The following is a 22,079-nucleotide window of genomic DNA, read 5'->3' on the forward strand; positions in this document are numbered from 1 at the left end:
GAACAAAAAGAAAAAAATGAAAAGGAGGGGACTTATGGGCTATTATAAAGGAAACCAATATACGCTTATAGGGATCCCAGAAGGAGGACAGAGAGAAAGGGGAAGAAAGCTTATTCAATGAAATGGTGGCTAAAATATTCCCTAAACTAGGGAAGGAAACAGCCATCTAGATCCAAAAAGTCCTGAAAGACCAACTAAGATAATCCAAAAAGACCCATTACGCAGACACATAATTGTCAAAAGTTAAAGACAAGGAAAGAATCTTAAAAACAGCAAAAGGAGAACAACTTGCTACATGCAAGAGAACATAACAATATCAGCAGATTTTTCAGCAGAAACTTTGCAAGAAAGAAGACAGTGGCATGATATATTCAAAGAGCTGACAGAAAAAACTGTGAACAAGAAATACTCTACCCAGGAAAGTTGTCCTTCAGAATTAAAGGAGAAATCAAGAATTTCCCAGACAAGCAAAACCCGAAGGAGTTCATCACCAACACACAACAACACAAAATTTTAAAAGGACTTTTAAAGCTGAATGAAAGGACACTAATTAGTAACAGGAAAACATGAAAGTATAAATCACAGTGGTAAAAGTAATTATATAAATTCTGAATACTATAATGTAACATTGGTGGGTAAGACACTTATAAATCTATTGTGAAGGTTAAAAGGTGAAAGTACTAAAAACGATTACAATAATTTAATGTATACATAAGATAAAAACATGTAAATTGTGCCAGTGAAGACAAAATGGAGGTTAGAGTAAAAATACAGACCTTTAGTACACATTCAAACTTAAGTTGCTATCAGCTTAAAATAGACTGTTATAAATATGTTTTTTATAAATCTCAAGGTAATCACAAAGCAAGAACCTATAATACATACACAAGAGAGAAAGAGAGAGGAATCTAAAGATATCACTGTAGAAAATTATCAAATCACAAAGAGCAAGAGAATAAAAAAGAAACAATTCTGGAAAAGCAGCCAGAGAACAATTAAAATTGCAGTAGTAAGTCCAAATATATCAATAATTGCTTCAAATGTAAATGGATTCAATTTTACAGTCAAAAGGCACAATTCTACAGTCAAAATGGCTGATAAAATAACAAGACCCAACTATATATAATGTCTAAAAGTGATTCACTTCAGCTCTAAGGACACACACAAAGTGAAGGAATAGGAAAAGATATTCCATGCAAAAGGAAACTAAAAGAAGGTAGGGATAGATCTACTTATATTTGACAAAACAGACTTTCAGCCAAAGACAGCAATAAGAGATAAAGTTATTATATAGTGGAAAATGGCCTAATCCAACAAGAGGATATATCATTTGTAAATATTGATGAACCCAACATAAGAGCACCTAAATATATAAGGCAAAAACTAACAGACCTGAAGGGAGAAACAAACAACAATGCAATAATAGTAGGAAACTTCAATATTCCACTTTCAACAATGGATATATTGTCTGAATAGAAAGTGAAAAAGGAAACATGGGATTTAAACTGTATGTTAGACTAGATGGACTTAACAGATATTTACAGAACATTCCATCCAACAGCAGCATACATATTCTTCTCAAGTGCATATGCAATACTTTCTGGGATAGATCATATGTTATGTCACAAAAAAGCCTTAAAAAATTTAAGATGATTGAAATATCAAGCATCTCTTCCAACCACAATGGTATGAAACTAGACATTAATTATTAAGAAGAAAACTAGAAAATTCACAAATATGTGAAGACTAAAACAACATGCTACTGAATAGTCAATGGATCAAATAAGAAATCAAAAGAGAAATCAAAAAATATCTTGAGACAAATGAAAATGTAAATACAATATACCAAAACTTAATGGAATGCAGCAAAAGCAGTTCTAAGAGGGAACTTCATAGTGATAAATGGCTACAATAAGGAAAAAGAAAGTACTCAAACAAACTAAATTTACTTAAGGAAATTTAAGGAACTAGAAAAAGAAAAACAACCTAAGCCTAGTAGAATGAAGGAAATAACACAATGAGCTAATAATAAACTAATTAAATGAAATAACAAAGATCAGAGTGGAAATAAATAGAGACTAAAAAAATAGAGATCCACAAAACTGAGACATGGGTGTTTCTCTTAAAGATAAACAAAATAGAAAAACCCTTATCTAGACTTACTAAAAAAATAAGAATTAGGATTCTTTTTTAAAGATTTTATTTATTTTAGAGAAAGAGAGAATGCACGAGCTGGGGGAGGGGCAGAGGGAGAAAGAGGGGAAGCAGACTCCCCACTGAGCAAGGAGCCTGACACAGGGCTTGATCTCAGGACCCCAAGATCATGACCTGAGCTGAAACCAAGAGTCAGATGCCTAACTGACTGAGCCACCCACGCACCCCAAAAAATAAGGTTTCTAATAAACAAAATTAGAAATTAAAGAGGAGACTTTCCAACTGATGCCCCAGAAATACAAAACACCATAAGAGAGTGCTATGAACAATTATATGCCATGTTGAAAAAGGCAGAAGAAATGAATATATGCCTAGAAACATACAACCTACACAGACTGAATCATGAATAAATAGAGAATACGAACAGATCAATAATGAGTAAGGAAACTGAATCACTAATAAAAAACTTACCAATAAAGAAAAGTCCAGGACCTATCAGCTTTACTGGTGAATTATACCAAACATTTACAGAATTAATAGAAATCCTCAAACACTTTCAAAAAATAGAAGAGGAAAGGATACTTCAAAATTCATTTTATGAGACCAACATTACAATACTACACCAGACAAATACAGTACAAGAAAAGAAAATTACAGAAAATTACAGTTTCCCCAAGAAACATAGATGCAGGGGCACCTGGGTGGCTCAGTCATTAAGCATCTGCCTTCAGCTTGGGTCATGATCCCAGACCTGGGATCGAGCCCCACATCGGGCTCCCTGCTCGGCAGGAAGCCTGCTTCTCCCTTTCCCACTCCTCCTGCTTGTGCTCCTGCTCTCGCTGTCTCTCTCTCTGTGTCAAATAAATAAATAAAATCTTTTTAAGAAAAAAGAAACATAGATGCAAAAATCCTCAACAAAATATTAGCAAACCAAATTCAACAATACATTAAAAGGATCACACACTATTATCAAGTGGAATTTATTTCAGGAATGCAAGGATGGTTCAACATCTACAAGTCAATCAGTGTGATACACCACGTTAATGAAATGAAGGATAAAAATCATATGATCAAAAAAATCATATGATCCTCTCAATAGATGTAGAAAAAGCATTTGACAAAATTAGACATCCATTCACAGTAAAACAAAACAAAACAAAACAAAACAAACAAAAAAACTCTCAACAAACTGGTTAGAGAGTGATCATACCCCAACATAATAAAGGCCATATATGACATGCTCACAGCTAACACTATTCTCCCATCCAAGTACTAACCAGGCCCAACCCTAGCTAACACTATTCTCAACAGTAAAAAGCTAAAAGTTTTTCTACCAAGATCAGTTACGAGACAAGGATATCAACTCTTGCCACTTTTAGTCAACATAGTCCATGGAGTACTAGCCAGAGCAATTAGGGAAGAAAAAGAAAAGGCATCCAAACCATAAAGAAGTAAAACCATCCCTATTTTCAGCTGATACATTATATGTAGAACATTCTAAAAACTCCACCAAAAAAATCATAATTGAGGGCGCCTGGGTGGCTCAGTCAGTTAAGCATCTGCCTTTGGCTCAGGTCATGATCCCAGAGTCCTGGGATCAAGCCCTGCACTGGGCTACCTGCTCAGCAGAGAGCCTGCTTCTCCCTCTCCTCGCTGCCTGCCACTCCCCTTCCTTGTGCTGTGTGTGTGTGTGTGTGTGTGTGTGTGTGTGTGTGAAATAAATAAAATTAAAAAAAAAAAAAAGAAATCATAATTGAATTCCATAAAGTTACAGCATACAAAATCAATATACAAAAGTAAGCTGTGTGGGGCACCTGGGTGGCTCAGTTGGTTGAGCATCTGACTCAGGTTTGGCTCAGGTAATGATCTCAGGGTCATGGGATTGAGCCCCGTGTTGGGCTCCGTGTTCACTGGGGAGTCTGCTTGGGATTTTTTCTCTCCCTCTCTCTCTGCCCCACCCCCCTCAAATAAATAAATAAATCTTAAAAAAAAAAGTTGTGTTTCTATACACTAATAACAATCTGAAAGAGAAACTAAGTAGATAATCCCATTTATGACTGCATCAAAAAGAATAAAATACTAAGGAATAAATTTAACCAAGGTGAAGGATCTATTTACTGAAACTGTAAGACATTGTTGAAAGAAACTGAGGAAGACACAAATAAATGGAAAGATATTCTGTGCCCATGGATTGGAAGAATTAACATTGTTAAAATATCTATAACTACCACAGAATCTACAGATTCAACACAACCCCTATAAGAATTCTAGTAATATTTATCACATTAATAAAACAAACAATTCTAAAATTTCTATGGAACCACAGAAGACTCCAAATAGCCAAAAAAATCCTGACAAAGAGAAAAGGAGAGGCATAACATGTCCTCCTTTCAAACTGTATTACAATGCTATAGTAATCTAAACACTATGGTACTAGCACAGAAACCAATACATAAATCAATGGAACAGAATAGAGATCCCAGAAATAAACAGGACATATGGTCAATTAATTTATATCATAGGAGACAAGAATATACAAGAGGAAATGGATTATCTCTTCTAAATAGTAAACTGGACAGCCATGTGCAAAAGAATGAAACTGAACCACTATCTTACACCATACACAAAAATCAATCAAAAATGACTTAATGACTTCAACATAAGAACTGAAATCATAAAAATCCTAGGAGAAAACATAGGGGGTAAGCCTCTTGACATAGTTGTGGCAATGATATTTTGGATTTGACACCAACAGCAAAGGCACAAAAAGTAAAAATAAATAAGTGGGACTACATCAAACTAAAATCCTTCAGCACAGCAAATTAAACATTAAAAAAGTTAAAAGGTAGGGCACCTGGGTGGCTCAGTTGGTTAGGCGTCTGACTCTTCGTTTTGGCTCAAGTCATGATCTTGCGGCTGTGGGATTGAGCCCTGTGTTGGGCTGTGACAGTGTGGAATCTGCTTCAGATTCTCTCCCCCTCTACCTCTCATTCACTTTCTCTTAAATAAATAAAAACAATCTTTTTTAAAAAGTTAAAAAGAAACCTATGGAATGAGAGAAAATATTTGGAAATCATGTATCTGATACAAAGGTTAAAATATATGAGGAACTCATATAATTCAATAGCAAAATAGTAATCATTCAATTTAAAAATGAGCAGAGGAGTGCCTGGGTGGCTCAGTCATTAAGCATTTGCCTTGGGCTCAGGTCATGATCCCAGGGTCCTGGGATCGAGCCCCATATCGGGCTCCCTGCCCTGTGGGAAGCCTGCTTCTCCCTCTCCCACTTCCCCTGCTTGTGTTCCCTCTCTCGCTGTCTCTCTCTCTGTCAAATAAATAAATAAAATCTTTAAAATACATATACATATATCCTCTCTTAAATAAATAAATAAATAAATAAATAGCAGAGCAACTGAATAGACATATTTCCAGAGAAAACATACAAATATTCAACAGGTACATAAAAAGATGATCAACATGACTAAACATCAGAGAAATACAAACCAAAACTACATGAGATATTACCCCATACCCATCAGAGTAGCTATCATCACACTTTTTTGTATTTTAATTCCAATATAGCTAAAATACAGTGTTACATTAGTTTCAGCTGTAAAATATAGTGATTCAATAATTCCATACATCACCCAGTGCTCACAACAAGTGCACTGTTTAATCCCAATCACCTATTTACCTCATCCCCTAACCCCTCCAAAAGTTTGCTTTCTATATTTAGAGTTTGTTTCTTGGTTTCTCTCTTTTTCCTTTCCTAATTTCTTTTATTTTTTAAATTCTACATATGAGTGAAATCATATGGTATTTGTCTTTCTCTGACTTATTTCACGTAACATTATACTCTCTAGCTCCATCCATGTCATTACAAATAGCAAGATTTCATTCTTTTTTATGGCTGAATAATATTCTGTCATACATATATACCACACCTTTACCCATTCATCTATTGATGTGTACTTGGGCTGATTCCATAATTTGGCTATTATAAATAATGCTGCAATACACAAAGAGGTACATGTATCCCTTTGAATTAGTGTTTTTGTATTTGGGGGGTAAATAGTGTGAATACTGGACTGTAGGGGAGTCCTATTTTTAACATTATGAGGAACCTCCATACCACTTTCCACAGTGGCTGCACCAGTTTGCATTCCCACCAATAGAGCAAGAGGGGTGCTTTTTCTCCACATCCTAGCCAATGTTTGCTGTTTACTGTGTGTTTTTTTTTTAGCCATTCTGAAAGGTGTGAGGTGATATCTCATTATAGTTTTGATTTGCATTTCCCTGATGATTAGTGATGTTGAGCATCTTTTTGTGTGTCTGTAATCCATGTGTATGTCTTTTTTGGAGTAATCAACATAAACTTCACACCTTATGTAAAAATTAACTCAAAATGGACCATAGAAAACTGAAAATTAAAATATAAAACTATAAAGCTTTTGGAAAAAAATTACAGAAGATCTTCAGGATCTAATGTAGGCAATGAGTTCTTAAACTTCGTACCAAAAGCACAATCCATAAAATGAAAAATTGATAAATTTGACCTCCTCAAACTTTTTAAAAAGATTTTATTTATTTATTTGAGAGAGGGAGTGAGAGAGCACAAGCAGGGGGAGCGGCAGAGGGAGAGGGAGAAGCAGGCTCCCTGATGAGCAGGGAGCCCAATGTGGGACTCAATCCCAAGACCCTGGGATCATGACCTGAGCTGAAGGCAGATGCTTAACCAACTGAGCCACCCAGGTGCCCCTGACCTCCTCAAACTTAAGAAGTTTTACTCTGCATAAGACCCTGTGAGGAGAACAAAAAAGACAAGCATAGACTGGAAGAAAATCTTTACAAAACACATATCTGACAATGGACTAATACCTAGAATATATAAAGAACTCTCGAAAGTCAACAGTTAAAAATCCAAACAACCCAATTACAAAACAGGCAAAAGACATGAAGAGACCATTCACCGAAGAGGATATACAGATAAACACATGAAAAGACCTACAACATTATTAGTCATTAGGGAAATGCACAATGAGATATTGACACACCTAATCAAAATGGCTAATAAGAAACAGTAATAACACTAAATGTTGGCAAAGATGTAAAGAAACTGGACTAATCATACATTTCTGGTGTGAATTACATCCACTCTGTAAAATAGTATGGGAGTTTCTTACAAAACTAAACATGCACTTACTAATATGCCCAGCACTTTTGGGCACTTATCCCAGAGAAATGAAAATGTATGTCCACAATAAAACCTGTACATGGATATACATAACTCCTTATTTGTAAAAGCCAAAAACTAGAAATGACTGATTATCACATTATCACATTAATAGTTTTAATATATAAATATTTTTATTTATAAATAAATAGTTTTAAAAATTAGCACATTCATACATGGTATACTATTTGGAAATAACTTCAACATATAAATAGTTTTAAAAATTAGCACATTCAACATATAAATAGTTTTAAAAATTAGCACATTCATATAAATAGTTTTAAAAATTAGCACATTCATACATGGTATACTATTTGGGAATAAAAAGAATCAAACTATTGATTCATACAACTTCAATGGATCTCAGGGGAATTATGCTGACTGAAAAAAAAGCCTATCTAAAAAATTTACATACTGCATTATTCTATTTATATAACATTCTTGAAATAGCAAAAATACAGGTTAAAGAATAAAATACTAGTTGTCAAGGATTAGAAAAAGAGGGAAGGAAGTTGCTGTGAGTATAAAAGTATAGTACAAGGGATACTTGCAATGGAATATCCTAACTGTTGGTTGTCACATTAAGCTACACATCTGATAAAACTACGTATAACACTATACAAATGAGTGCATGTAAAACTGGTGAAATCTGAATAATGTCAATGGATTTTATCAATGTCAATTTCCTGATTGTATATTGTACTATAGTTATGCAAAATGTTCCTTTTGGGGTAAAGTGTGTAAATTGTACATTTAAGTCCACAATGATCTCAAAATAAAAAAAAATTTACAAAATCAATAAAACAGTGAATTGATGTGAACTTCAGGCTACCACCAACAGAGATAGTAACTAGAAAATAAAGGAAAGAAAGAAACTTTAGTGGGCTAAGTGATGAGTTCAGTTCGGGTATATTTTTCCTGAAATGTCCATATTGTATTCTTCACTTACCTTCACATATTTAGACTTTTTACCTTCTTAAATATGCAACCTAAAGATTTTGGTGTCTATGTGAGCATCTTCAAGTCATTTTGTTTCATACTGCAATATATAAATGTATCAAATCAGAGGCACCTGCATGGCTCAGTCAGTTAAGCCTCCTATTCCTGATTTCTGCTCAGGTCATGATCTCAGAGTCGTGAGATCAAGCTCCACGTTGGGCTCTGTTCTGGGCATGGAGCCTGCTTAAGATTCTCTCCCTCTCCCTCTGCCCCTGCCTACCACTTGCATGCTCTCTCTCTAAAAAAAACCAAAAAGTATCAAATCAATATGTTATACGCTTTAAACTTACACAATGTTATAGAGCAATTCTACCTCAATTAAAAAAAAAAAACATTTTCTTAGAATTTGAGGTTAAAATTTTTGTCTTGTTTTTATACAACAAAATGGTTTATGCACAAAACAAAATAATGAAGCTCTAACAGAATATACTTTTGCAGGCTGCAAATGTAGTTGGAGTTGGACTGTTTGGAGAAACTGGCATAGTAACCACACCAGCAACTGTACCAGCAGTAGTACCAATGCTCCATGAAGTTGAAAACAAAGTTCCTGCCAAATTGGCATCATCTTGCATTGCTATTCAATGGGAGGAACCTGATTGTCATGGCTCTCCAATCACTGGATATAACATTGAATATGGAGACAGAAAAATTCTGACTGTTGAAAAAGTAACAGAGTGTCTTCTAAAAAATCTACAGCCTGATACCACATACAAGTAAGCTGCTTGTATCTTACTTTGGGTAGATGAAGTTTTTCTGAGAATTTTGAACAAATCTACATTTCTTTGTTTTATATTATCTACACATTTTTGGAAAGAGAATTTTACTATTTTAGAAGTATCTGGCATTACTAAAAGCCAGTTTCTCCTCATCAAAAATTGTCAATACTGATAATGCAAATTCAAGATTTTGGCCTCAAAAATTTGTCTATAATAATCAGTATAATATGATGGTCAATATCTTTTCATAGGGTGACTAGGGGCATAGTTTAAATGTAGAAATTTATTTTCCTTTCTAAATCCAAATTAATAGTTTAATTTTTTTTCTTACCACTAGAATCAGAATTCAAGCTATCAATCATTATGGACTAAGCCCTTTTAGCCAATCAATAAGAACCAAAACCAAACCACTACCACTTGATCCTCCTCATCTTGATTGTGTGCTCTATGGACACCAGAGCCTCAGACTGAAATGGGGTAGCTCTTCAAGCAAAGGATTACTTTCCAACCTTATAAGCTACAATTTGTTAATAGGAGATCGATCTGGGAGGTAAGCTATATGTACTATTTAACATGTATTCTAATAAAAATGTTTTAAAATTTCCTATCTTAAACATATAATCCAAAGCGGTTTCAATGAACTGATAGATGTGAAAGCAGTACATTATCATGTTAGTTTCTTAAATTCCTACTGATAATTTAGCTATTTTTGTTCTTCCAAAACACTTCTTCCTTTATATAACACACATTAATAACAAGGAATAGAAGTTACAAAAGGAATATGAAAGCCAGCACCTTGCCATTATGATATATACAATCTGATTTTTTTTTCCTTTTGTGTTGTACCCACCAGGCTTCAAGTTGATTTATTTAGGCTTTCCTGAGGACCCAGTTTCAAGTCTAGAGTTACTTGTACCTAAGTGAACTTTGATTAATAATATTGCTTCTCCCATCTTGATTCCCAATCCCAGATTTTCTATCATTTACCATGGACCTTGTCAGACTCACAAAGTGCACAGACTGAGTGAATATACGCAATACAAATTTAAAATCCAAGCATGTAATGAAGCTGGTGAGGGACCACTGTCTGGTATCTATACTTTCACTACAACCAAAACTCCACCAGCCACACTTAAAGGTAAGTATTATAAGCCAGACAATAAAGGTTGCATTAATATGAGCTCCAATAGCTCATATATAAAATTCTGCAGTACGGTCTATTTTAAATGTTGAACAATAGCAGAAGACTCTAGTACTTAATTATGGATTCAAGGTGCAATTTAGAATTTAATAAGACTCCAAAAATTATGTTTTACTTTTTAAAAAGTTTTTATTTAAATTCATTAGTTAACGCACAGTATACTATTAGTTTCAGGTGTACAATATAGTGATTCAACACTTCCATACAACCCCAGTACTCATCACAAGTACACTCCTTAATCCCTATGACCTATTTAATCCATCACCCCACCCACCTCCCTTCTGGTAACCACCAGTTTGTACTCTAGTTAAGAGCCTGTTTCTTCATTTAATTCTCACTTTTTTTCCTTTGCTCATTTATTTTGTTTCTTAAATTCCACGTATTTGTGAAATATGGTATTTGCCTTTCTCTGACACTTATTTGGCTTGGCATAATACTCTCTAGCTCCATCCACATCTTTGCAAATGGCAAGATTTCATTCTTGTTGTGGCTGAATAATATTCCACTGTAAATATATACCACTTCTTTATCCATTCATCAAATGATGGACATTTGGGTTGTTTCCATAATTAAGCTATTGTAGATAATGCTGTGATACACATCAAGGTGTATGTATCCCTTTGAATTAGTATTTTTGTATTCCTTGGGTAAATACCTAGTACTGCAAATGCTGGATCATAATGCAGTTTTTTTTCACTTTATTTAAATTTTGTTAGTTAACATACAGTACAATATTGGTTTCTGGAGTAGAGTTCAGTGATTCATTACTTACATACAACACCCAGTGCTCATCACAAGTGCCCTCTTTAATACCCATCACCCATCTAGCCCATCCTCCACTCACCTCCCTCCATCAACCCTGAGTTTGTTCTCTATCATTGAGAGTCACTTATGGCTTATTTCCCTCTCTCCTTTTTTTTCTTTTCCCCCTTCCCATATGTTCATGTTTTCTGTCTTAAATTCTACATATGAGTGAGATCACATGGTATTTGTCTTTCTCTGACTGACTTATTTTACTAAGCATAATACACTTTAGCTCCATCCACGTCATTGCAAATGGCAAGATTTCATTCTTTTTGATGGCAGAATAATATTCCATTGTATAATATACCACTTCTTATTTATCTATTTATCAGTCAATGGACATTTGGGCTCTCTCCACAGTTTGGCTATTGTTGATAATGCTGCTATAAACAGTGGGTTGCACATATCCCTTCAAATCTGTATTTTGTATCCTTTGGGTAAATACCTACTAGTACAATTGCTGGATTGTGGGGCGCCTGGGTGGCTCAGTCGTTAAGCGTCTGCCTTCGGCTCAGGTCATGATCCCAGGGTCCTGGGATCCAGCCCCGCATCGGCCTCCTTGCTCTGCGGGAAGCCTGCTTCTCCCTCTCCCACTCCCCCTGCTTGTGTTCCCTCTCTCGCTGTGTCTCTCTCTGTCAAATAAATAAATAAAATCTTAAAAAAAAAAAAATGCTGGATTGTAGGGTAGTTCTATTTTTTAACTTTTTGAGGAACCCCCAAACTGTTCTCCAGAGTGGTTGCACCAGTTTCCATTCCCACCAAGTGCAAGAGGGTTCCCCTTTCTCCACATGCTCACCAACACTTATTGTTTCTTGTGTTAATTTTAGACAATCTGACCAGTTGTTTCTTGTGTTGTTGATTTTAGCCATTCTGTCAGACGTGGTGTGATATCTCATTGTAGTTTTGATTTGAATTTCCCTGATAATCAGTAATGTTGAGCAACTTTTCATATGCCTGTTGGCCATCTGTATGTCTTCTTTGGAAAAATGTCTACTAATTTCTGCTCATTTTTAATTAGATTATTCATTTTTTTATATGTTGAGCTTCATAAGGTATTTATATATTTTGGATATTAACCCTTTATCGAATATGTCATTTGCAGATATCGTCTCCCACTCAGTAAGCTGCCTTTTAGTTTTGTTGTTTCCTTTACTGTGCAGAAGCTTTTTATTTTGATGAAGTCCGAATAGCTTATTTTTAATTTTGTTTCACTTGCCTCAGAAGACATCTAGAAAGAAGTTGCCACAGCTGATGTCAAAGAGATTACTGCCTGTTTTTTCCTCTAGGATTTTTATGATTTCCTCTCTCACATTTAGGTCTTTAAATCATTTTGAATTCATTTTTGTGTATGGTATAAGAATATGGTCCAGTTTCATTCTTTTGGATGTTGCTGTCCAATTGTCCCAACACCATTTTTTGAAGAGACTTTTTCCCACTGGATATTCTTTCCTGCTTTGTGAAAGATTAATTGACCAAATTTCATTTGGTCATTGACCAATTTTCATTTCTGGGTATTCTACTCTGTTCCATTTACCTGTGTGTTTATCTTTGTGCTAGTACCAAACTGTTTTGATCACTACAGCTTTGTAGTATAATTTTAAATCTGGGATTGTGATACCTCCAGCATTGCTTTTCTTCTTCAAAATTGCTTTGGCAATTCAGGGTCTTTCATGGTTCCATACAAATTGGAGGATTGTTCATTCTAGCTCTGTGAAAAAATGTGGTGGTATTTTGATAGGGATTGCATTAAATGTGTAGATTGCTTTGGGTAATATAGACATTTTAACAGTATTTTTTCTTCTAATCCATGAGCATGGAATGTCTTTCCATTTCTTTGTGTCCTCTTCAGTTTCTTTCATTAATGTTTTACAGTTCTCAGAGTACAGGTCTTTCATCTCTTTGGTTAGGTTTATTCCTAGGTATCTGATGGTTTTTAGTGCAATTATAAATGGAACGGATACCTTAATTTCTCTTCTGCTGCTTCATTATTGGTGTATAGAAATGCAACAGATTTCTGTACATTGACTTTGTATCCTGTAACTTTTCTGAATTTGTATATCAGTTCTAGCAAATTTTTGGTGGATTCTTCTGGATTTTATGTATAAAGTATCATGTTATCTGCAAAGAGTAAGAGTTTTACTTTTTCCTTGCTGCTTTGGATGGCTTTTATTTCTTTTTGTTTTCCACTGCTGAGGCTGGGACTTGCAGTACTATGTTAAATAACAGTGGTGAGAATGGACATTCCTGTCTTCTTCCTGACCATAGCAGAAAAGCTCTCAATTTTTCCCCATTGAGGAGAATATTAGCTCTGGGTTTTTCATATATAACCTTTATTATGTTGAGGGATGTTCCCTCTAAATCTACTTTATTCAGGGCATTTATCACAAATAGATGTATTTTGTCAAATGCTTTTTATACATCCATTGAAATAATCATATGATTCTTATCCTTTCTTTGATTAATGTGGTGTATCACAATGATTGATTTGGGAATATTGAGCCACACTTGCAACACAGGAATAAACCCCACTTGATTGTACTAAATGATTTTTTTAATGTGTACTTGGACTTAGTTTCCTAGTATTTTTTGAGAATTTTTGCATCCATGTTCATGAGGGATATTGACCTGTAGTTCTCTTTTTTAGTGGAGTCTTTCTCTGGTTTTAGTATCAGGGTACTGCTGGTTTCAAAGAATGAGTTTGGAAGTTTTCCTTCCTTTTCTGTTTTTTTTTTAGAATAGTTTAAGAAGAAGAACTCTTCCCTAAATGTTTGATAGAATTCATCTGTGAAGCCATCTGGCCTGGACGTTTGTTTGTTGGGAGTTTTTTGATTATTGATTCAATTTTATTGGTTATTGGCCTGCTCAAGTTCTCTATTTCTTCCTGTTTTGGTTTTCGTAGTTTGTGTTTCTAGTAATTTATCCATTTCATCCAGGTTGTCCAATGTGCTGGAATATAGTTTTTCATAATATTGTCTTACAGTTGTTTGTATTTCTGTAGTGTTGGGTTATTTCTCATTTGTGATTTTAGGTATTTGGGTCTTTCTCTTTTCTTTTTGATAAGACTGACTAGGGGTTTATCAATTTTATTAATTTTTTTCAAAAAAATCAGCTCCTGGTTTCACTGATCTGTTCTACTGTTTTTTAGATTCTATATCATTTATTTTTGTTCTAATCTTTATTATTTCCTTCCTTCTGGCTTTAGGCTTTGTGTGTTGTTCTTTTTCTGGTTCCTTTAGCTGTAAGGTTAGGTTGTTTATTTGCTTCTTGAAGTAGGCCTTATTGCTATATACTTCCCTCTCATCACCACTTTTGCTTCATCCCAAAGGTTTTGGACCACTGTGTTTTCATTTTCATTTATTTCCATGTATTATTTCTTCTTTGATTTCCTGTTTGGCCCTTTGTTTAACTTCTATGTATCTGTGATCTTTCCAATTTTTTTTCTTTTTTTTTTAAATTTTATTATGTTATGTTAGTCACCATACAATACATCATTAGTTTTTTATGTGGTGATCCACGTTCCATTGTTTTCGTATAACACCCAGTGCTCCATGCAGTACGTGCCCTCCTTAATAGCCATCACCGGGCTAACCAATACCCCCTCCCCCCTCCCCTCTAAAATTCTCAGTTTGTTTACCAGAGTCCATAGTCTCTCATGGTTCATCTCTCCCTCCGAAATCCGCCCCCTTCATTTTTCCCTTCCTTCTCCTAATGTCCTCCATGCTATTCCTTATGTTCCACAAATAAGTGAAACCATATGATAATTGACTTTCTCCTTGACTTATTTCACTTAGCATAATCTCCTCCAGTCCCATCCATGTTGATGTAAAAGTTAGGTATTCATCCTTTCTGATGGCTGAGTAATATTCCATTGTATATATGGACCACATCTTTATCCATTCATCTGTTGAAGGGCATCTCGGCTCTTTCCAAATTTTTTTCTTGTGGTTGACTTAAAGTTTCTTAGCGTTGTGGTCAGAAAGAAATGCATAGTATGATCTCAATCTTTTTGTGCTTCTTGAGGCCTGATTTGTGACCTAGTATCTAATCTATTTGGCTAATGTCCCATATGCACTTGAAAAGAATGTGTGTTCTGCTGCTTTAGGGTGGAATGTTCTGAATATATCTGTTAAGACCATCTGGTCCAGTGTGTCATTCACAGCCATTGTTTCCTTATTGATTTTCTGCTTAGACGATCTGCCCATTGATGTACATGGAGTGTTAAAGTCCCCTACTATGATTGTATTATTATCAATTAGTTCCTTTATGTTTGTTATTGGTTTGTGTATTTGGGTGATCCCATGTTGGGGCATATTTTCAAATGTTAGATCTTCTGTTGGATTGTCCCCTTTATTATGATATACTGCCCTTCTTTATCACTTCTTACAGTCTTTGTTTTAATGTCTAGTTTGTCCAGTAAAATTATTGCAACTCTGGCTTTCCTTTGACATACATTTGCATGATATATGTTTCTCCATCCCCTCGCTTTCAATCTGCAGGTGTGCTTATGCCTAAAATGAGTCTCTTGGGATGCGTGAGTGACTCAGGCGGTTAAGCATCTGCCTTCGATTCAGGTCATGATCCCAGGGTCCTGGAATCAAGCCCCGTGTTGTGTTCCCTGTTCAGCGGGGAGCCTGCTTCTCCCTCTCCCTCTGCCCCTCCCCCTGCTCATGTTCTCTCTCTCTCTGATAAATAAGTAAAATCTTTTTAAATTTTTTTAAAAAATAAAATGAGTCTCTTATAGGCAGCATATCAATGGGTCTTGTGTTTTTTATCCATTCTGACACCCTATGTCTTTTGATTGGAGCATTTAATCCATTCACATTCAAAGCAATTATTGATACATATGTATTTATTGCCATTTTATTACTTGTTTTGTTGTTGTTTCTGGAGATTTTCTTTGATCCTTTCCTATCTTTGTCACTTTTGGTCTTTCCTTTCCATTCAATGAGTGGAAAATATTTAATATTTCTTGCAGGGCTGTTTACTGGTCATGAACTCCTTTGTTTATCTGGGAAACTCTTTATCTCTCCTTCTATTCTGAATGACAGCCTTGCTGGGTAGAGTACCCTTACTTGGGTAGGGTATTCTTGCCTGCAGATTTTTCCCATTCAGTACTTTGAATATACCATACCACTCCATTCTCACTTGCCAAGTTTCTGTTGAGAAACCTCCAGCTAGCCTTATGGGTCTTCCCTTATAAGTTAAGGACTTCTTTTGTCTTCCTGCTTTTAATTTTTTTATCACTATATTTTGCAAATTTCAATACAGTATCTCTTGGTGTTGGCCTGCTTTTTTTTTTTTGATGGGAGTTCTCTGTGCTCCTGGATCTGGATGTCTGTTTCTTTCCCCAGTTTAGGGATGTTTTCAGCTATTATTTATTTCCTCAAATAAATTTTCTGCCCCCTTTTCTCTCTCTTCTTCTGGGACTCCTATCATACATATGTTACTACATTTGATGGAGTCAGTGAGTTCCCTAAGTCTATTTTCTTGCTCCATAATTCTTCTCTCTTTTGTTCAGTTTCATTATTTTCCATTACTTTGTCTTCTAGGTCATTAATTCATTCCTGCGCTTCTTGTAGCCTGCTGTTTATTGCACTAAGCCTCTTTCCAAGCTCATTTATTGCATTCTTTCTCTCTGATTTATTCTTTTTAAACTCTTTTATCTCTGTGGTAAGGGCCTCCCTGATGTCTTCTACTGTTTTCCCAAGTCCAGTAAGTATCTTGTTGCTTTTTAAAATTTTTTGTTTCTTTAAATTCTCTATCAGGCATGTTACTTATATCTGTTTCCCTTAGATCTCTTGCCGTGGCCTTATCTTGTTCTTTCACTTGGGATAAATTCCTCCATCGTAGCATTTTGTCTAAGTCTCTTCCTTCTTCTCTGTGTTAGAAAAGCCACTTATGTTTCCTGCTCCTGAAACTAATGGCTTTATGAGGAAGAGGTCACATGGTGTCCAGGACCTGGCAATTCAGGAAGCATCTCTGGTGTGTGCTGTGTGTGCTCTACTGTTGTGTTTTGTCTGCTCTATCCTTCGGGCCAGTCACCTGCAGAGGCTCTCCTTGCCTTGTCTGGGCAGTGTTTGGGCTCTGGCTTGAATGTGGTGTTAACTAGGTGTGCTCTGATATTCTTGTGAAATGAGACCTGATACTAACTTCCACTAGAACTGAGGCCCTGCAGAACTCTCAGGTTGGGAGACATGGTGTGGGCAGAGGTTTGTGCTGGTCTTCTAGGAGAGGGGGCTGCCGCACTGGGACTGAAACAAGCTTGACTGAGAAGAGCAGAACTGCCAGAGCATACGGGCATGGGACTTGGTGCAAGCAAGTTAGGCAGCCAGTATAGGTGGCTCTGTGTTTATGCTTAGGCCAGGGAGGGAAATGGTACCAGCCAGCTGCTTTGTTCACTGAGAGGTATCTCCATAAACACTGCCTCTCTAAGAAGCACTCCAAGAAGAGTGAATAATCTCCCCTCCATGAGTCCCAGGCATTCTTCAGATCCCTGTTTCCTCACTGTATACCCCTGGGTTGTTTGCCTGCATTTTCTCCAAGAGCAGAGCTCTATCCCAGCCAAGGCCACCAACCTTTAAAACTCCAGGCTTTAAGACTCACTGGTTGCAAGAACTCACGAAATTCAGCCCCTCTTGTTTTCCAACCCAGTGGTTATGGGGAAACAGTCTCCTTGTGCAGTGCCCTGTGTGCCCCTCTCTCTCTCACCCTTCTCCACAACCAGGCAACCTCCTCTCCACGGCAGCCGGGATCCATTTCTCCCCTAAATCATGTCTCTACACTTCCTACCTTCTTCAATGTGGCCTCTTCTCTCCCTTTAGTTGTGGAGTTTGTTCCATCAGTCTTCAGGTCAATTTCTGGGGTATTTAGGGTAATTTGACAGTTATCCAGTAGTGTTAGTGGGACATGACAGGCCTAGGGTCCTACTACTCTGCCCCCAAAATCATATTTAAAAAATATCTTTGAAATCAACTAATTCAGCCAATCACTCTACCACCACAGCCACTTTTTAAGAGAAAGAAGTGAATTCCCTGAATGGTAAGTAACGTAACTAAAGAACACTGTGAGCCAGCAGCAGAGCCAAAATAGGAATGGTAGGCTCCTGATCCCCATGATAGTTCTCCTTCCACTTTGTCATGATATCCATTCCTTGCTCATCTCACATGTTCTCAAATGGATTAAAACACACACACACAAAAAACATCAGCTGATAGATATAATTATACTGATTAAAGCTTAAAAATATACTTAGTATATGGTACATATTCGTACATATTTAGTACAAATTTGTAACTTCATATTTGGTAATTAGTACATAGTTGGTAATTTCTGAAACTGATTTTAATCTCCCTATTTGAACAGTGAAATAGACTGCTTTCTATAATACATAACAAGGTCAACTTACAGTCATGAAAGCTCAAGCTTTGAGCATTTTTTTCCTTCTCATCTGTGAAATGCAGTTGTTCCAATCTTTCCACACAAGTCCAATCACTATTATGAAGTAGTCTGTTTTCAGTGAAAAGCTAACTGGAACATACTGGAATTAAACATGACTTAGACCACAATAATTCCTTGTTCTCTTCTTATATATTTAAGACCCATTTTCCTGAAATGTAGAGAGACTAATAACATAAATAAAGACCCTGCCCTCCTTTCCTCGCACAGTTGCTGTGATCCTAAAATAAAATTATTAACGTATGTGGGGCGCTTGGGTGGTACAGTCAGTTGAGCATCGGACTCTTGGTTTCAGCTCAGGTCATGATCTCAGAGTCGTGGGATTGAGCCCCACATCAGGCTCCATGCCTAGCCCAGAGTCTGCTTAGGATTCTCTCCCCTCTCCCTCTGCCCCTCCTCCCTGCTCTAATAAATAAATAAAATCTTTTTAAAAATCGTTAATGTATGTGAAATGCTTCCAAATGTATGATGCACCATATAAATACAATGCAAAAGATTATACCAGTAGGGATTAAACAATAGTAATAAAACTCATAATAAGGTCTTACTAACAAACAAACACGCATTATTGACAGTTTTAAGTTCTTAAAGTTTTTATTGCAATCATTCAGATGCTTGATGGTATTGCAAAGGGCTTTATAATAAGAACAATAACTATATATTTCTTAGATTAAGTGTACATGGACTGCCTTTTAATCATCATGGAAAATTGTATCAGAATTCAACATATTCAAGATCATCTAGGAAAAATGAAACCCTCTAAACTGAAATTCTCTTTTTCTAGCACCTAAATTACAGCATGTGAACAGCAATATTTGTGAGATCAAATGGGAGTCTTTGGGGCCAATAAAAGGAGATCCCATTGTTTACAGTCTTCAACTCATCAGTCAAAAAGGAACTGACCTGGTAAATTCTTGCAAATTTAGTCTTTAAAATTTTATAATTTTATATTCTACTGGTAATTGAGCTCCTGTTGAGGAGTAAGATACCCTTTTAGAATGTTTAAAGTGATGAAATCTTATCCAAAAGTCCTACCTTCTCCCTAATGCTTTATGTACATATTATTTTGGGACAATTTGATTATTCATTCAATTAACATATTACTATTGAATGATTTGATATTTCTAGGTTTCACTGATCACATGCACAACTCACTCCAAACCAAATGCAATTAAAGTTTAACAATTATAAGTCTTTGTTATTTCTTACACTGGACAAAATTACCTAACAGTACTGGGTCCTCATGATATTAGAGACTGTAAGCATAAACTTTTAGTTTTGCTTTGAATATATTTATGAGGTGAATGGATTAATTCATAATTTTCTTGTTGTCAAAAACTATACCATATTTTTTTATTTGGTAAGAAAATAAAATTTTCATTTTGTCTCATTTTTCTTTAGATATATAAAGGACCAAACACTTCATTCTCCTTTTCCAACTTTGTGACAAATGCACATTATCGCTTCAAGGTCTGTGCTGGACGCCAATATCAGAATTCTGCTGGGATACAAGAGCTCTGGGGACGATATAGCCCCAGCGTTCTCTTCTCAACGCATAAGCGACATCCAGGGCCTGGAAAAGGTGGTGGAGGAAAGAGGGGAAGCAGCACTGGTGAAGAGAAAGATGAAAAGCCCAGGATAGAAATGAGTGATGATACATTTGTTCTAATCCTTGTGATAGGATTTGCACTAGTTGCTATTCTGTGTGCTGTTATAATTCAACATTTTCTAATCAACTAATGTATTTTTACGCATTTTACCTTTTTAGGAATTTCTAAAACAAATTACATCAAATATAGAAATTGCTAGATACATCTCAATTCTTACTTTAAATCTCATTTGGTAGAAACCCTTGCAAACATTTATCTGACAATAAAAGAACTGCCTTACACTCAAGAAATTCACTGTGACAATAGAAGAGATTTTATAAGGAAACAGGTCTATTTTAAATTTGAGAATGTTAGCAACAAAAACACTTCCACTATTATGTAAAACTATCTAAAACCTCTCATGAAAGCTATTCTCTGCCTTAATTTTTCTAAATAATATTTTGCAAATTTTTGAGAATTATGAGAGGATAACAGCATTTGGGAATTTTATTCAGAAGAAAGTGGGAAAAATCAATTCTATATGTCAACATACATTCATATGAAATAATAAAAACATATCTACCAACTGTCTGTACTGTAATTTTTTCAAAGTAATATATTCAGCTGTTTAGCTTGTACCATGATAATTACTTTGATAGTGGGTAAATAGTAACTTATTGGCATTTTGTGTGTAGAAGCTGGAAAGTGGGGAGCCATTTTATACTATTCTAAACTCTTTAAAATACACTCAGTGGTGGTTACCCTGTAATCACAATGATTAAACATACATATAATGACTCATATTTGTACATCGTATATTAAAATGATTTCTTCTGGTGAGAGACAGACCAGCACACAGGGGAGCTGGTGAGGAAAATGAATCCCCATAGCAGTTGGCTTGGATAGTGAGAGGAGCCAAATTCTGTGGTTTGGTGCAACCAGCAGGACTTGAAGCCTAGAGTGTTAAAGGTCAGTGGGCTTGGCTGGGATAGAGCCCAGAGGGCAGTATACTGCTCTGGAAAAAAAGGCAGGTAAACAACCTGTGGATACACAGTGTGAAAACAGCGATCTGAAGAGTGCCTAGGGCACACAGTGGGGAGGTTATTCACTCATCTCAGAGGCCATCCAAGAGAGTGTTCACAGAGACCCCTCCAGCAAAAAAGGGACTGTCAGGCATCATTTTCCTATACATAAGCACAGGGCCACCTGTGGAAACCAGCACAGCACTGATACTTGCTACCTAACTTGCTTACACAGAGTCCTGCCCCCCGCACGCTCCCACGGAATGCCCCCTCCCAGTCATGCTTGCCTCCGTCCCAGCACAGTAGGCCCCATCCCCCAGAAGACCAGCCAAACCTCTGCTCATGCCACATCTCCCAACATAGGAGTTTTGCAGAGCCAGGTGACATCTCACTTCACAAACAGACCAGAGTATACCTAGTTTAAACGTGCCACATTCAGGCCAGGGACCAAACACTGCCCACAACAGGCAAAGAGACTCTGCAAATGATTGGCCTGAAGGATAAAGCAGCCAAGACAAAACAGCACCGCAAACACAGCACCCATTGGAGACACTCTCAAAAGTGCCAGGCCCTGGGGGACAGGGGACACTACACAGCAGGGCACTACAGGACCTCTTCTTCATAAAGCTATTACCCTCCAAGAACAGGAGATAAAGCTGACTTTCCTAACACAGAGGAAAAAGGCACAAAAACTTAAACAAAATGAGAAGACAGAGAAATTTATCCCAACTGAAAGAACAGGACAAGGCCATGGCCAGTGATCTAAATGAAGCAGATAAAAGTAACACACCCGATAGAGAATTTAAAGTAATGATCTTAAGGATACTCACCGGACTTGAGAAGAGTGGAAGACATGAGTGAGACCCTTTACACAGAGATAAGAAATAACAGGGAAGGGGTGCTTAG

General features: G+C 36.3%; 1 protein-coding gene across 1 annotated transcript in view; it reads left to right on the top strand.

The window, feature by feature from the left end:
• The window catches only part of LOC144380393 (fibronectin type III domain containing protein 3C1-like), a 56,023-nt gene extending 35,721 nt beyond the window's left edge, over positions 1-20,302 (top strand). The window contains exons 22-26 of the mRNA XM_078064029.1: positions 8,825-9,099; positions 9,440-9,652; positions 10,074-10,240; positions 19,347-19,468; positions 19,964-20,302. Of these exons, the coding sequence (XP_077920155.1) occupies positions 8,825-9,099; positions 9,440-9,652; positions 10,074-10,240; positions 19,347-19,468; positions 19,964-20,302 (1,116 nt within the window). The remainder of the gene's footprint in view (positions 1-8,824; positions 9,100-9,439; positions 9,653-10,073; positions 10,241-19,346; positions 19,469-19,963) is intronic.
• The last annotated feature ends 1,777 nt before the right edge of the window (positions 20,303-22,079 follow it).

This window comes from Halichoerus grypus, chromosome X (assembly GCF_964656455.1).
Source record: "Halichoerus grypus chromosome X, mHalGry1.hap1.1, whole genome shotgun sequence".
Classification (NCBI taxonomy): domain Eukaryota; kingdom Metazoa; phylum Chordata; class Mammalia; order Carnivora; family Phocidae; genus Halichoerus; species Halichoerus grypus.